The 18,086-nt window shown below is 46.4% G+C and overlaps 1 protein-coding gene across 6 annotated transcripts in view; it reads right to left on the reverse strand.

Moving 5' to 3' along the window:
- Positions 1-18,086, reverse strand: part of PACSIN2 (protein kinase C and casein kinase substrate in neurons 2) — a 524,922-nt gene that overhangs the window by 158,036 nt on the left and 348,800 nt on the right. For all 6 annotated transcript variants that reach the window (XM_086922160.1, XM_086922135.1, XM_086922175.1 and 3 more), the window contains exon 6: positions 8,453-8,628. In XM_086922160.1, the coding sequence (XP_086778286.1) occupies positions 8,453-8,628 (176 nt within the window). The remainder of the gene's footprint in view (positions 1-8,452; positions 8,629-18,086) is intronic.

Here is an 18,086-nt window from a genome sequence, read left to right on the forward strand (position 1 = left end):
GCCAACGCGTCGCAAACCAGTTTGCACATGCAATTTTACGTCGTACATCTGGCCCATAGTGCGTTAGTTTGTCATCTTGTTTGATAATCTCCTCTGTTGTAGGAGTACTTCGTACAGGGGATTTGGTTATTTGGATTTATTGTCGTTTGTTTACCTCTGAACTCAATGTACTGGCCATGCTTTCTATGTCCAATTTTGATTTGAGTGCCCTTTTTCCCCTGCATTACCTTGTTATGTCTCATTTTGCAAGTCCTGGGGGATATCTTCCAACTTTGAGTAAATGAATGGGTCAATCCAAAAATACAAAGAGTTGTTTATGAATTTTCCCTGCGTAGGCTTTGGCCGTGGTACGGTTAGGCATTAGATGTAATATTAATGATTAGATTTGAGGTATATCTAAGCACAGAATGCCAGAGGATGCAAGGGCACCATTCTGCTACAGTGTGCATCTATATCGCAGAATCACAAACTCACAACTCAAAACAAAACTTTTGTGGTGAAGCTAACTTTCTCCTCGCTTCTCTTAGGTTTGGCATAGGCTGAGCCGTCTCCACCAGAGATTTCTGCCCTTCGCTTAATGCTAGGTATTAATGTTGGAATTATTGAAGTCTTAGAAGAACAAACCGACCCTTCAAACTCTGGGTGTCTGCAGAGTATTCTCCATGGCACAAAGGTACAGGGGACTACTAGATTAACAGCAATCAGTTGTCAGTTATTAAGTGTGCCGAGCCTAGCCAACTTGCTTGGGACCGTAAAGGGGTTGGAGTGGCTTGAGGCGATTCGAACAATCACTAACTTCAACTCTCCCCCTCACCACCAGGTGGTTTAGCGGCCATGTGGAGATTGCAGCTGGTTTGTTACACTGTGAGGTCTAGGGCTTTTCAGACTTTGCACAGTCCTAGCTCCTGCTTTCCCAGTCAAGAGCTTTTGCGTCCTGTTGCTTTAAAGCATATGGTGTCTCAAGCCTGATGTGCAGTTGGGGGCAGGCATGAGCAAAGGCACCAATGGAGCTTCCATTCTGCTGGCTGAGGAAAAAAGTCATAAGAGGACTCGGCGTAAATAGAGGAATTACTCTGCATTACAAAGGATAAAACATTTTCTGTGGTATTGGTTTATATTGGGAGACAATGGCAGGGTGAGTACGCTGTTCTCTAATCACTCCTTTAAAACATGTTTTTATTGAGGTAAGACAGTAAAATAACATTTGCATTAGACACAAAATATGCTGTTGAGAATATAGGGAGGGATTCTGCGACTAGACATCTGTGTCACAGATGGAAAAATAAGCCAAAGACAAATTTAACATCCTATCCACACATTCAGATTCGCAAATCTCCATGGCGCCCCCTCCCCTATTGGATACCCCATACACACCCCTCAAGAATATGTTTCACAACTCCCAAGCATATGTTCCATCTCCTCTACCTAGGAAAGTAGTCTTGCCCACAGTGACAAAGCATTTCCCCTTCCCACTTCCATGGCTCATGCACTAAACAATCACAAAGACGACCTTTCTTGGTTTTACAGTAAAATAAAATGCCCCCACATTTTTTCAACCCCCTCTATCTGGTCATTTAACCTGTAGATGACCTTCTCATTAGTTGTCATTGATCATAGGGACCATTGATGTTTCCAAAGTCTCAACTTGTCCAACTTACCAGCTCGTGCAGAGAAGCAACTCCTTAAACCTAAGCATAAACTCTGCAATGCTAAATGTGCTCTAAAGCAACCCCTTTTTTGCGGATAAAGGCCGCATTAGGTTCCGGTCCGCTTTCATCTCACCCCTAACATCTGACCAGTAAATGTGCACTTTGGGGCATTCCGACAGTATATACACTATGTCACAACCCTGACACACAGAGCACCAATGTGCCCAGGGTCACAGAGTGTAATTTAGATGGAGAAGATGCCCAATTTGAGTGTTGCTCCCCTTAGCCCTTGATCATGATATAAAAGACTATCACCTCAATCCTCCTTAGAGAACTGTTTCACCAGTCTGCGATCCCATTTTATTTTGAGAGAGTTGACTGCAGATTGTGACAATAAGTGTTCAATTAAAACCCTATTTATAAACCTGAAACAATACTATGGAATGACTACCCAGATCCAAATTTATTCAAGAATAGCAGAGTAATACAAAGTGATAGGGGATGAGTCTAATATATGCCGTAGGCATTGTAGCAGTTCTCAATATCTTTAATGCTGGGATTGTGGTAACTAAAATTCATCCCTAAAGGAATCAAAGAATTTCAGAAGACCATATGAAAGTAGGCACGGATGACTGCCTCCAGCCATAACATTCCAGAGAATGGGTATTCAATTAATAAGAATTGCCATGGTGCACCAGGGACTCCATGATAGGGACACTAATTTTATGGGCGGACATTCCACCATTTATGCCCCCTACTGAGCTATTAGGTTGTCATCCGCTCTTCAGCCAGACACTGCAAAGTAGGAAGAATCAGAACCTATGTGAAAGCCAAAGCGCTGTTTACACAAGGAAGCTGGTAAATATGTATCTGTTCTTATACTATTACATCTAGTTGCACGTTATCTACTGCTCTGCTATGAGAATGCACCATAAAGATATCCTGTGAACGCTGACAAATGCACTTTACAAGTATAAAACACAAAACAGATGGTGGCATCCGATACACAAGTACGCATGACAGAAGAAAGCCAGATTTAATTTGCTGTGCCTCAGGTGTTATGGGAAGGCATAATATGAGAACATTCTTCTTGTATCATTTGCAGCTGCTAGATCATAGGTGAAAAGAACGTGCTTAAAATATGGAATTAAAGTTTCTACCATGAGCAGATACCTGCTGCTTAAAGACATAACCATGGATACTATCAAAATGGTTCAATAACAGAATGTAATAAAAATTGGGCAAGGATGATGCTGCTCTTGGTAGGAGGTAAGCTCAAATAGGACCAAACGAAGCTCTTTCGAGTTTTTTTTTAGTCTGGCACTTTTTATTTGGCAACAGTGTTTACTTTCAGGATGATCCAAGGATTACAGGCCAACTACAATCTATTACTGTAGCCAACGTGTGGTTTTATCAAGAATTGTCTCTTTAGAAAATATTCTCTTGAACAATTTAAAGAGATGCAAAATTCTGAAGAAATAATTACCTTTGAGGATAGTTTAGATTTGTTCCCTTTCATGGTTGAGGTATTAAGTATCCAATTGTCAGAAAGCCTGTATCAAAGAAGTTCTAAGTAACGTAGAAGCAACCAGAAGTCAGAAACACTCTGATAAGGGCTTGCTTCTAAATCACAGAGGCCATGAAAGCATAATTTGAAGAGGTCAGTCAAATGAAAAGACCAGTAAAAATGCATGGTTCATGAATGCATTCAGAGCAGTAATTGCTATATGGAAAAGAAGGAATCGCCCAGTCAGACATAGGAACTCTTCTTAAGTGTGGTGCACTACTCTCCATGGAATATCACTTACAGTTCTCTAGTGGCAGTCTCCAGAACCCTTCAGAAACGGTACAGAAAAAGTTATACAATCAGAACACGCCTGTCCACACAATGAGGACACACATCAAGTCTAAAGGTACCATCATCAACAGTTTCTTGAGCTCAAGTTCCTTCCTGTGAAGTAGAAGAATTAGAAAACTCACCACAGTTGCCTAGAGATATTACCCTAGATATGACTCAGGCATGACAGACGGTCCTGATTCAGGACCCTCTCCATCATGCAGGAATGAAATGAATACTATTGTCTAAAATAGGACCCTACAACTACATCAAACAGGTCAATGCGCAGTGATTGAAGAGCAGCATAATCATAAGGCCACTTATTGACTGTGTATATCGGTAATATCCATCACCACTAGCTGTGAGGAGGACCTCCCCTTATGGCTGACAGGAGCTACAAACATTCACATATGCAGATGAACTGCAACGCCCACTGGCTCTGAGAAAAGAATTCAAGGAGCAGCAGTAGTTTTTACTGAAATTTAATGATTCTGGGGCAAGGACAGGAAGGAGATCCATCAAGACGCGTCTCCAATGAATTCTCCATGTGTAGCCCCGAACCCCCATAAATGTACTAAAATAGGAAAATTATCACAGCCCCCCAGTTTCTGCAGCAAAACGGTGCCCTGGAGGTCCCCAGCTATGTCCCGTCGCTCTATGACATGAAGCATTTGCTCCGTGAGAGCAGCGGAGCCGCAGCGACCATCTTGGGGCTCAATCTGGGACACACCATGGACAGAGGCCTCACTTGGAAGCCCTGCGTTCAACCTGGGGAACAGGGAACAAGCAGACTCCCCGACTCGGACGCCCTGACCGGTCCCTGTGCCTACAAATGAAGCAGTAGGAGAGAGGCGGCAGCTAAATCAAGGCTGTGCACGACTTGTATCACAGGCTGCATCTTGCATGGAGCAGGGGGCCCAAATCAGCGGAGCAGGGGCCCTCCCCTGCGCAAACGTGCCTTTTGCCCAAAGGCCCACGGTCGGCCCTAAACCTACTAACCATCAATGACACCAAGATAAGTGAGGTGCTAAAAGTGCACCAGCGGGCAATTGATGACCTTGAGAATTGGTCCAGGCCTAACAACATTCACATCAGACGCCTCACATCCACTATCCCACCAGCAGACCTCGCAGCTCACATTCAAGCCCTCTTTTCACATTCCACCAGCTGATTCTCCAGTCCTACTAGACCGTATCCATAGGGTGTTCCCCACCTTCCAACAACAGAAAAACCTGGTGCCGGACCTAACCAGAGCACAGACACCCCTAACCAGAGTACATTATTTTCTCCAGAAGGAGCAGATATTACAAGCCACCCGGCAACAAGAACCAATTGTCATCCATTGGGACTCCATCTCCCTCTATCAAGATATATCGGGCCATACATAGCCTGTCGAAAAGTCTTTAAGGGCATTACCCACCATCTACAACAAAAAAAGATTCCAAGCCGCTGGGGCTTGCCGCTCCACGTCCACTTCACACACCAGGACAAGAGGCTTGCTGCTCACACAGCCATCGGTGGACAGGGGGGGGCTGGAGTTTCCAGCCATCACAGCAAGCAAACAAGAAACCGCACAAACAACAACAGCAAGTTAATGGGAGACCAGTGTCCCTCTTCTTTGAATGAGGATACTCTACCTTGACCTATCTCTTGGTACCTGCAAACTCATACATGTATTTGGAGTTTCATGTTTTATAGCCACGGGGTTGATTTTCCTTTCTTCTGCTTCTTTCTTCCTGACAAACACTGACTTCGCAACATGCAACAGATTGTGAGTACAGGAAGTGGGGGTGGGGGGCTTCATGGATTTACCCATGGGCTTTCCTCGCTGAATTGTCATTGACACTTGTGAACTTTTTAACTCATTTTCTTCTGTACAGTGAATGGCTGTTCTCTATAACATTGTGCTTGTATTTTTCTGTTATTGTTATTGACACACAGGTGCATTTGACTATTTTTTGACAAATGGGAGCAGGGCTCTGGCCGCCCAGCTCTGTGCATGTTGAGGGATTGCAAACTATCCTATCCATGACCACCGTCCACATAATCTCTCTCAATGTCCAAGGCTTGAATAACCCGCTCTGCCACAAGGAGGTGGATGTGGCACTCATACAGGAGACGCACCTCCTTCAAGCAGACACTAAATGACTCCATTCGTACTGGTACCCAACACATTTTCACCCATGCCACAATCGCAAATCCCGGGTGGTGGCTATCCTCCTCTGCCCGGACTTCTTCAAATTAGACAGAGCCTAAATTGATGGGTAGGGCTGCAAGGCGTGTTGAGAGTGACTTCAATATATGGTCCCAATGAGGAAAGAGAAGAATTCTATGCTTACCTCCTACAGACCCTCCCTCAGGTCATCCCCCAAGCGACCCGCTTGCCCATTTGTGCTAAACTGTTTAAGTTTGTCTGGGGTGGAAAGTCCCCGAGAGTAGGAAAAGCATCCCTGTGCAAACCAGTAACGGAGGGTGGCCTGGGTTTCCTAGATGTTTCAAATGACATTTTAGCTGCACAATTCCGTCCTTCCTTTGATTGGAATAAGGACCCCGATGGCAAAACCTGGGATCAGGTTGAGCAAGCTTCCCCCCCTCACCTCTGTCAGGGCGTTTATGCCTTCCAGTCTTGGCGTCGACTGAGGCTCACCAATTATTGCCTTTGACAGTTAAACTCCTAGCTTACTGGAGAGAGGTTTGACAGCACAGGAAATGTCCATGCTAAACCTTCCAGATTACCCCCCTGACACATAACCAAGACTTTCCCCCCCAGGCAGGGTCAATCCAGGGTCCTTTAGTTTTAATTAGACACACAGCGGATCTCCTGCACTACGCAACTTTTAGGATGATGGCGACTTACATCCACAGGAAGGCTGGGCCACTAAGTTCACACTGACCAGGCGAGACAACCTACAGGTTAAGCCAGGTTCTCCATTGGGCAGGAAGGCCCCCAGACATGACTGAATCTCCAGCGCGAGGCTACACCAATTGAGGGCGTTTATGATCCCGCCCAAAAAACATGCGTATGTCCTAGAATGGGAAAAGGAACTGGATGGCGAGATTTCTGAAGACCCATGGGGTGCCATATGGCAGACAGCTGCTAAGTCCTTGATTTGCATTCATTACAAAGAGAACACTTACAAGATGCTAACTTGTTGGTACCTATCACCCGCCAGACTTGAAAAGATGTTCGGTGTCTCTGACCTATGTTCGAAGGGGTGTGCTGAACAAGGCATGTTTTTGCACAGTTGGTGGTCCTGCCCACTGGTCCGTACTTTTTGGGTGAAGATCCAAAATACAATACAGGCCATCATGAATGTCTTGCTACTGCTCGATCCACTCATGATCCTTTTAGGGGACCCTTGGGATAGACTCTTTCTTTCAACTGCCCCACATGTTTTCTACTGCCCAACTGTGTGTGGCCCAGATGTGGAAGAAGCCTCTACCCCCTCTCTGAATACATGGTGGGGAAAGATCTGGTCACTTTATGCCATGGAAAAATTAACTGCTACTATATGAGATCAAGTGGCCAAGTTTGATGTCATGGCACCCTCTCACTATTTTCATACAACACCTTCAAAGGGTGGGAAGGCTCAACATGACAATGTCTAGAACTCTAAGAGTGATTGATATGCACATCATGTCCCCATCAGACACCGACGGGGGCTCATCGGGAACTGACCTTCCAACTGGCTGGCAGTGTTCTACTGGGGTTGTGTGAGGGGAATGATGTTTTCTATATGTGCTCTGATTGAGGCTGTAATTCAAGGGTGCTAATTGCCTTGGGCGGGGGCTTTAGCCATGCTTTCCATTTTATGTAATTCACACTGCTTGTTTTTGAAAGGTACTGGGTGTCATGTTGTTTTTCTGAAAACGCAAAAAAAAGTTTAAAAAAGAAAATGAATGATTTCATTTAACTAATTTCATCTAGAAAAACGGACCGCTGTGTGCAGAAAAAAGTTGCTTGTGTTCTGGATCAGAGCGAACATGTCATGGCAGTTCGGGATGGACTCTTCCCACTGGACCTGGACCATGACCAAGGCCGATTTGCATATGTCCGGGTTTAATTTGAGGTGGCATTGTGGGCAAAAATAAAATGATAGAAAGAGAACTGAGTCATTAATAGCGCCTGAGAACAATTTAAGCATCCATCCATCACATTTTTGTATTCCTCAGTGTGACACACTAAATGCAATGGGTATGTCCAGGCATGGGCCGTGTGCTTACTGTGCTACTGAATCCAAGCTGCACCAGACTGAAGAGGCCCAATTATTCAGAATCTGGTCTTAGATTGCTTGTGTTCTGGTCTGGAGAGGACCTGGTTTGGCAGTTTGGGCTGGACTATTCCCAATGGAGCATCCTCAAGGCTGATTTGCATATGGCTGGTTCTAATCTGAGGTGGCACGGCGGGCAAAGAACGATAGACTAGGATGCGGACAGAGTATTTACCAGTGGATGAGATTAATGCAAGCATTTCATAGATCACTTTTTTGTATTCCTCGAAAAGTTGGAAAATTCATTATGCTTTGGTTCCACAACCGAGGCAACTATCCTGAACTTGTCTTTCCTTACAAAAAGGTCTGTAGCTTCCAGACTCATAAAAATGCACCCTTCCTTTATCATTTCTAATAGAAAGTATACCTCAAGTAACAACCATAGCCTTCTTCTGGAGGCAGCTAAGAGGGGATGCTTTCTAATGCTTTTGAAATCTGTTCTCTACAGATGGAACACTCACCTGCAATATTATAGCTGATTTCCTACCTATTTGCTCTCCCCTGGAGATAGCTCATGAAAACCTCCCATATTCACAAGGATTTACCTTCAGCAGGCAGTAAATAAATCCACAAACTAGAAAGGAAGTGTGGTGTAACAGTAAAGACACAAGTGTGAAGTCATCAGCTAAAGGCAAGCTTTCACTGTATAGTAATAACTAGTCTTTGGTTGGAACCATAATGTTTTGTACAAGTACCTTGGGTTGTTGGACAGATCAAGGTGTTTCTGAACTTCCAGTAGAACTTCTCTGAAGAATTGCAGGCGTTTTTCCTCAGACTGCTGACACTGCTCAAACATCTGGTCCATATTTTCCATATACTGTGGAGTGCAGCTATCCAAGTCCTTCAACGCTTTCTCATACTTTTCTTTTGTCTGTAGGGGGGATAAAAATCAACTACTTTCTCTGGTTCTCCTCGCGACTCAATAATTATAGATATTAGCTTCACAGAAATAATCCCTTTAACCAATGACAAATACTAAATTGTTGTTAGCAGACAGTATTGTGCATGCCTAGCCCTGCAGACAAATACCGGCCTACCTAACTTGCAGCGCTCGATTAGAAGGGTACACATGGCTTCAAAGTTAAATATTCTGTTGGATTAATTGAGTGCGATTTTATTTTTAAATTACCATTATCTGGTGATGTGCATTGCAATCGATTGGCCACCTGTACATGTGTAACTACCTTGAGGCTTATGCTCAATACAGTCCGATTTACAGAGATTGGTGGGGCAGGATGTATGTCTGTGTATGGAAAAGCACACCCATCAGATCTTTGCTTTACAGGGGTCCTAGCTTAGCCTGCTTTTTGAAAATTGTTCATATTCACCCCGGACCCGAAAGGTCATTGCCTACTTATAACAAAAGTAAATAATGTTTAAAGTAGAGGGTTAATCAGGAGTTGAGCATAATTGTGCAGAGGCCCATCCAGTTACCGATAGTCCGAGAGTCTAGATTAGAGTAAGGAGTGAACAATGAGGTGTGTATTGTAGGTGTATACGTAATATGAGAAACAAAGGGAGGAGTTAACGTCACCAAGAGTGTTTGTGTACAAGCAGAAAAAGAGGGGGCTAAGACAAAGCCTTTCGAGTTACAGACCAGTTACACAGGGCCGGGCGGTGAACCCAAAGCAGCCCTGGCAAATTTGGTCAGACCAGCCCCTGTACAGTGCATAGTGATTGCAGCGAACAAGCTCAACCACTTGAAATGGGTATTTTTTTCTTTTTTTGGAGGGGGGGAGCGTTCCCCTCTCCAAAACAAAATCGGGGGAAATAGTGCATTCTACCACTCGTTTGTCATTATATATTCGATTTTATTCGCTTTTAAAGCAGTGACTGATGATCTTACTGTGCACTACGATACAACAGTCATTTTTGGGGCTCTTTAAGGATTCCCTCACTTCCACCCTCCAACAGTGTCTCAGATCTCTCCGTAGCCTCTCTCTCGCATGTATTTTATTTATTTTATAGCACCTTTCATACCAGTGTAGGGTGTCAGAGCACTTTAAAGCACACACACATACAAACACAATAAATCACACGTGTAAATCAGTGTATAGAAAATGTTATTTAAGGCAAACTGGCCTATAAGTTGTAGGATTCACATGCCATCCAAACTGGCAGGCACTTTTTAAGAGTGCTTGGTCTGGAGATGCACAAACTCAGGATTCAGAAAATAACACAGTAGTTAGGGCTGACTTTCATAATAAAAATGTATTTCTACCCAAACCCACCTTTTTTAGCAACATCATCAGGATAATGCAAGTCTGGGGAAATGAAACATTACTTTGTAACCTGTACCATGCAGCTAGCATGCAGCTCTTTGATGGCAGTTCACAGCTCACTCTGCTAGTTTACGATTGCAATTTATGAACTGAAACAAAATAATCTCAGTGTCAAAAGAAGTAACACACTGAGCTATGCATATAATTATTGTTCTTTGATATGCATGGTACACGTTCTTTGCAGCAGGCATATTAAACCTCTGTACTACCGTAGATGAGTCAAAACGGCTATAAGACAAAACTCAATTTCTTTCCCGCAGGTACATTAATCAACAGAGTTAACTTGACACCTGTATTGTGCCCCAAAACTGCTGAATATACAAGGAACTTTGCAGTGCTTGCAAAACTGCTGCACTCGACAAAACTGGCCATCCCACCCTTTCAGCCTCCTGGGGAAATGCCGGATATAACAGTCCAGCCTTAAAAGTCAGTTCTGAGACAGTGAAGTACCCGGAGAATGAAAAGGGCAGTTGGAGAATTAAAAGGAACGTAATCTCAGGGCCTTGCCTGTAATGCTCAAGGAGATCAGGTTCCATAAATACGACCGCGTCATTTTGCGAGTTCCTAATTGCGGCTCTCAATCAGGAAGTACTAATGTGTCTCAGATACATTTAGCGACTCCTTATGGGGGTTGTACTTGACCTACCCTCATCAATATTCATGCGTAGGTCTCAATTTGCGATACAATGGGAATTGCTAAAAACACAGATTGGTGGCCTGCTGGGGGCAGCAGACTATCATGTCTATGTTTGCTTTTAAATAGTGTAAAGAGTATCTTTTTTTAAGTGCTAAAAAAGAAAAATGAAACATCAGTTTAATTTTTTAAGAGTAGGCAGTGGTCCATTGTATCACTGTCCGCGCTTAGAAAACGTTTTCGCAACCATTTACAAACGGGAAGGGGTCCTCAAGTAACCTCTTTCCGTTTGCAACTGGCTTACCACCTTCTTGAAGTAAGAGGTAAACTGTGAAAGTTTTGCAACTGCATACCAGTCGCAAAATATTCATACATCTCCCTGCGACTCGCTATTTGGAATGTGCGCCCTTGACATGCCCCTTCCTAATACCGACTCACAAACCTATTTTGCGAGATGGTAATAGGTTACTGACTCGCCAAACAGTGTTGGTACATGTCAAAAGGCTATTTAGAAGTCACAAACAGCCCAATTCTTACAGGTTGCCCTAGGTTTGGTAGAGAAGTTAATTAAAAGGTCATTTTTGGGGCGTAGAGGTAATGGAATTGGATACCTGTCTAAGAGCTGTTTTGGTTGAGTGAGGCTGTTTGAAGCCTGAGGCTTTATTGGGTGAAAGAAGATACCCTGAAGTTCCTGCAGATAGAGGGACAAGTTAACACCTGGAACCACATGATGTGGAGGAATGAAAAGCTGCTGCTATACCTGTAGAGCAACAGATTAGTCGACCAACCCAAATTAGGTAATCAGTCCTAGTAGAATTGACGGTGGATCGTATTTGCATTTATACGTGTTTCCATCCTTTTGCCTGAAAACCAAGGATAACTGCTGAAAGCCAATTCTGCAAAGGAACACTTCATGCGGTATCCGCCCGTGAGTGGACTGAGTCCTTATTCTCCCAGACAACCAGTGTGGTTTTGAGAAATGTCTGGGTAGACCGTTTTAATGCAGTTTTCTGTAGGTTGAGGACCGTAGGCTGCGCTTGCGCAGTCTCGGTCAGAGATTTAATGATTCTTAGTATAGGGGCTTGAACCCGCCCCTCTTCTCTATTGGCTGGCCTCGTAAATGCTGGCCAGCCATTGGAGGAGAGGGGTGTCACTCCCTTTAAGCCCAGTCTTTTCCCGATTCGGGGCGTTTTTTTTCTCTTCTTCTCTCCCTGTCATCGGGAGAGAGAACACCTCTCATCACGCTGCCTGCATGCTCAAGTCAGCTCTCTCATTGGTGTTCCTTATTAACCAATCAGAGGGCCGACTGGCGCGTGCAGGCAGCGTGAGCAGACTCTGCTCCCAGACCCTTGGCTCGGCTCGTCCACCTCTACTTTTGATGAGGAGGCTTGTTTTCATGAGCAGTCTAGTGTTCAATAGAATATTGGACCCGCCTCGCACTAGAGACGTTTAGAGAAGAGTTACATTCCACTCGGCCCTCCCACCATTTGCGTGGGTTCTAGCACTGGTGGGAGGATCTGGGAGGGCCGCCCTCGTGCGCGCTCCCGTCGCCCCAGAGTGGAGTGGAAGTTGGATGTCCTGGCAGCAGTGGTGCTGGTGCTCGGACAGTGGGAGAGGTGAGGCACCGAGGCTGGTGCACAGAGCCTCGGAGGGGGAAGCTGGCCACCCAGCCGGGGCCCGCAGCATGCTGGGGCCGCTCCCAGTGAAGCTGGGCCGGCTGTGCCGGCTACTGAAGCTGGCACTGCTGGCGGCTGTGCTACTCACTTACCCTGGCATTCAACCCCGAGCCGCTCGTGTTGCAGGTACGTGACCAGCTAAAGTGAGAGCCTACTGTACCTTTATCCAAATAACCAATCTTTTGTTTCAGCTGCCAGAGTATTGGCTACGTGTCAGCCGGTGGAAACTGCTGGCATACTTTCAGGCCAAGCTCACTTGGACTTTCTGCCCCGAGAAACTGTCTTTCAGCTTGGGTCTTTTTTATATGTCTGATTTTCCAGTCTTGCCCCATCCATATAGTTTATCCGTACATTTGGTGCAGCCACTTTTAATAAGTTACCGTTTATATGGATGGAAATCTAGTGGTTAGAAACCACATTAATAGCTATGCCCACACCGTGCTAAACTTAAGGCCTCACTCTTCACTTAGAATTGAATCACCGCACCCCCTCCTCTGATTTGAGTCACTCAACTATCATGCTTATCACCCTATGTGTGACTAGTACTTTTAAATCCCAAGACTTAACTTAATGCCACACACTGGTTGCAGCCCCATATAACCCTCAGCTACCCTGCATGAAGGTACGTATCCAGTTGGTAATCTCAAGTCTCAATACTCCCGGTAGCCCCGCTTTGTCCTTACTTTGGACACACTAGTTTCTAACTTAAACACCCACTGCTACTAAGAATCACACCTCTACCGTCCCCACTCATTTCAGTCCTTAGTTCCTCTTGACTTTCGTCCTTTGACTATAGTTCCCGTTACTCAAGATAACTTGCCCAGACTCGTTTTTTTCCTCGTTCCGATTACGCCTCCTTTATTGAATGCACTTCTATAAACTACCCTGCATGTAGGGCCGTGTTCCGCGGTGTGAAACCGTAGGAGTTACAATCCACCACTCAGTGTCAGTGTTGTATTGTATTGTATTGTATCAGTTTTTATTGAGCGCGATTGCTGCCCGCAGGCGTCCAAGCGCTGGATAGAGGGAAAGTGACTGAGGGAGCTTAAGGTACATAGGATTGAGCAAACAACAGTGTTTTTAAGTTTTTCCGGAATGCAAGAAGGTCAGGGGTGGAGCGGAGTGTGATGGGAAGAGCATTCCATAGCCTAGCGGTGTTCAAGGAAAACATCCTGCCTCCAGATCTAGCTCGCTTCACCCTAGGCACGACGGCCAGGAAAGCCTCTGAAGACCGAAGGTTCCTTTTAGGGTGGTAGGGGGTAATCAGGCCAGTGTTTATGGCAGGTCCCGTCTTCCAAAAGGTGCGATGTGCCAGGCATAGCGCTTTGAAGGACACTCTCTGCTTTACTGGCAGCCAGTGGAGGCTCTTCAGAGCAGATCTGGCCGACTGGGTCCGTGGAATTTTCAGCAAAGTGTGTGCTGCACAGTTCTGAACAATTTGCAGTTTCCTGAGGGTCATCTCCGGGGCCCCTAGGTATAAAGCATTATTTGAGTCCAGGCGAGAATGAATCAGACCTTGGACTGCCACCTTTTTGGCCTCTAGGGGAAGTAACGGGAGCACCTTCCTCAGAATTCTGAGTAGGCCAAAGCAGGTGGCGGACAGTTTTTTGGCCTGGGTGGAAAAGGAAAGTTTATTATCTAGCCATACTCCCAGGCTTTTTACACTTTCTTTGTGGGTGGGCGGGGGACCCAGAGTACTGGGCCATAGGGAGGTGAAGGCCATAGGAGAGGTTGGGCCCAGGAGCATGAGCTCCGTCTTTTCTCCATTCAGCTTAAGGGAGGAGTTGGTCATCCAGCCCTTCACGTCCACTAGGCAGTTTAACAGGTCTGCTGGGGAGTGAGTACTGTTCTCCGTTGCCAGCGAGACCACAAGCTGGGTGTTGTCGGCATATGACACGATTTTAATGCCATATGGTTCGACAACACCCGCCAGCAGCCTCATGTAGACGTTGAACAATACAGGGCTCAGGGAAGAGCCCTGTGGTACTCCGCAGCTCAAGAGTTTCCTGGAGGACACTGTCTTTCCATCAAAGATCTGAAACGACCTCCCAGACAGAAAGGACTCGAACCACCTTAAAGCGTCACCTGAAACTCCGATGTTGTGGAGACGGTCTGACAAGGTGGTATAGCGGACCATATCGAAGGCGGCACTTAGGTCAAGGAGGATCACTGCCACCGATCCTCCCTGGTCTAGTATCCTTCTGGTTTCTTCGGTGACTGCTAACAAGGCGGTTTCAGTACCATGTTTTGGTCTGAAGCCTGTCTGGGAAGTATGTAGTAGAGAGTGGTCCTCCAGGAACTGGACCAGCTGCGCGTTTATGTGTTTCTCCAGTACCTTGCTCACCCATGGGAGAAGTGAAATGGGGCGGTAACTGGAGTGGTCGTCTGGGTCTAGGCTGGGTTTTTTTAACAGTGCCCGCACCATGGCCTGTTTCCAAGCCATAAGAACTGAACAAGCAGATATGGAGGTATTGAGGAGGTCTAGAATTGCGGGCAGGGTGGTTTTGCTGGCTCGCATAAGGATCTCTGGGGGGGCAGGATCACAGGGGGAGCCTGACTTTACTTGTTGAGCCACCTTGCTTAAGGTGTCCAGGTCCAGAGGATGGAAGTGCTCAAGGGAGGGCTGGTCTGGACGAAGGAGTGGTCTAGGGGGAGGTGAGTTGCTCGAGTCCGGGGATGTGGCTGCGATAGGGAAAGTAGAGTAAATTTTTTTAACCTTTTCGTAGAAGAATTCCGCGAGCTCGTTGCATTGGGCCTGGGTTTTAATAGGTGGAGGGGCCGTATTGACATTAGAGCACTGTTTTATAATATGAAAGATTTCTTTTGGCTTGGATTTTGCTTCTAATATTTTCTCGGAGTAGTGGGTTGCCTGGGCTGACCTGATTGCTTCTTTGTAGGTTCTGATCGCCTCTTTATAGGCAGCCTTCTTGTCCGGGAGGAAGTCTAAGCGCCATGCTCTCTCTCGTTGTCTGCAAATGCGTTTTAATTGTTTTAGAGAGTCGGAGAAGCAGGGAGCGGATTTCTGTACTCTCTTCGCGGAGGACCTACGATACGGAAGGATCGCGTCTAGCGAATGAGTGATCCAGCTCTCATAGTGGGTGTTTGCCACGTTAGGGTCTGGACAGGGTAGTGGGCGAGTGGAGTCTAGGTTGTTCATCCAGAGCTCTAATGGGAGTTTTGACCAGTTCCTCCTAGTGGTGGTTTGGGGAGGTGGCTGGGAGGTCTTGTGTTTTTCCCAGGAAAAAGGAATTAAGAAATGGTCTGACCATGGGAGGGGGATGGGAGAATCCACAGTTAAATTCAGACAATTGCTGAATATAGGGTCAAGTAAATTCCCTTTATCATGGGTCGGGGCAGCAACCAGTTGGAGCAGTTGAAGAGCTTCCAGGTCCTCTTGTAGTTCTTGGGCAATGTGGTCAGAGGGGGAGTTAAAATGAAGGTTGAAATCACCCAAGATTGTATGGTTGGCAGAGGAAAGGATTCTTTGCGCTGTAATTTCTGGGAGAGACCTGTGAAATTCTTTTGCAGGCTCGGGGGGACGGTAGATTAGGGTGCCAGAAAAAGTGCTGTTAGCATGAAACTCTATACAGAATTCTGCACTCTCGCACTCGGGGATGGTTCCTGCTGTAAAACGGCATCGGTACTGGTCTTTTAAGATGATCGCCAGACCTCCGCCTCTCCCTAGCGGTCTATCAGCTCTGAGGATGTAGTATCCTACGGGTAAGGCTTTTACCACGTCTGGCTCGGAGTGGGCAGTAAGCCACGTTTCTGTTAGAAATACCGCGTCTGCTCTTTCCTCCTCCAACAGCATGGAGATCTGTGTGCTGTGTTTAGGTAGGGAGCGGCAGTTGAGCGCGTACATACGGTACGTTTGAGCCGCAGTCGAGGGGGTTTCGTAGAAAGAGTGTTTGCACTCTGAACATCGGGCAGGTAGCTCTGTAGGTTTAAAGATATGAGAGCACTGGGGAGTAATAGTCCTGCCTATGCTATGTAGGGTCGTCGAGCTGTAGGTTCTGTTCTGGATAGGGCAGGAGCCAGGGGTCGTGTTCTGTCCATACTGACCGCAGCACTAGTAAATCACAGCTTCTAACGCTGTGCCCTTGCCGTGCTCACCGCAGAGACACCCACACGCATTCAGGACCTGGCCTCTTAAACCAAAGTGACTTGGCGGACATTTTTGTACTTGAACTTCTATTCGTACGACTGTCTGCCCTTGCACCACCAGGATGTAATTTAGCAAGTTTATTCAGAGGTGCGTTTGTGTGCTTGTTTCATTGCGCAGGTTATCGCATTTAAACATTTCGTCATCAACTGTTTAGCACTCACTCGCAGTTCGAGAAAGGCCCAGGAAACTAGCCATTGCAGATGGACTTCTTTTATGATTCTCGATACAAGTGCTTAACATTACTGAGGTCTTTGGGCTTGCTGCCCCCTCGTTGCTTGTGCTTGCTCTCCTGCCCCTGCCCCCTCGTTGCTTGTTGTGCCCTGCTTGTGATCCGGTTTTTGTGCCTCTGTGCCCCCCGCCCCCTCGTTGCTTGTGCTTGCTCTCCTGCCCCTGCCCCCTCGTTGCTTGTTGTGCCTCTGTGCCCTGCTTGTGATCCGGTTTTTGTGCCTCTGTGCCCTGCTTGTGATCCGGTTTTTGTGCCTCTGTGCCCTGCTTGTGATCCGGTTTTTGTGCCTCTGTGCCCTGCTTGTGATCCAGTTTTTGTGCCTGTGTGCCCTGCTTGTGATCCGGTTTTTGTGCCTCTGTGCCCTGCTTGTGATCCGGTTTTTCGTGCCTCTGTTCCCTAGGGCGTTACTGGGCAGAGGGGGTGTGTGTGTGTGTGTGTGTGTGTGTGTGTGTGTGTGTGTGTGTGTGTGTGTGTGTGTGTGTGTGTGTGTGTGTGTGTGTGTGTGTGTGTGTGTGTGTGTGTGTGTGTGTGTGTGTGTGTGTGTGTGTGTGTGTGTGTGTGTGTGTGTGTGTGTGTGTGTGTGTGTGTGTGTGTGTGTGTGTGTGTGTGTGTGTGTGTGTGTGTGCGCGCGCGCGCGCGCGCGCGCGTGCGTGCGTGCGTGTGTGTGTGTGTGTGTGTGTGTGTGTGTGTGTGTGTGTGTGTGTGTGTGTGTGTGTGTGTGTGTGTGTGTGTGTGTGTGTGTGTGTGTGTGTCTGTCTGCGTTTGTGTCTCTGTCTGTGTGTGTGTGGCTCTGTGTGTGTGGCTGTGTGTGTGTGGCTCTGTGCCCGCTAATACTCTCTACTACTCTCTAATGCTCACCTATTGCCATTGTAAATGACAATACCATTTATTTAGGTTTTTAAAAAAACAAAAAATGAAAAAAATGCCATTTGCAATGCCAATAGCTCTAACTTTAATAAAGCCGAGACCATTGCATTGTAAATGCTTGTTTTTAAAACTAATCAAGTGATTTTCACATTACTACCATGTCACTTAGTATATTGCCATGCACCAATTTTATTTAAATCCTATTCATAAGTAAGGGAGGACACAAAGCTATAGAGCATGGGTACTCACAAACTTTCTCTTGGGTGCCAAATGTGCAGTGTAGTTTGTGTCCGAGGGCCGCACCGGTGGGGGCAGGGTCAGTGGGGGAGGGGCGGGGCTAGAGCAACAAAAAAACTGTGACCATGACACAGGTCCCCTTCCCTCTCTCCCTCCCTCACTCCCCTTCCCTTCCTCTCTCCCTCCCTCACTCCCCTTCCCTCACTCACTCCGTCACTCCCCTTCCCTCACTCACTCCATCA

This window comes from Lissotriton vulgaris, chromosome 1_1, assembly GCF_964263255.1.
Source record: "Lissotriton vulgaris chromosome 1_1, aLisVul1.2, whole genome shotgun sequence".
Lineage (NCBI taxonomy): Eukaryota > Metazoa > Chordata > Amphibia > Caudata > Salamandridae > Lissotriton > Lissotriton vulgaris.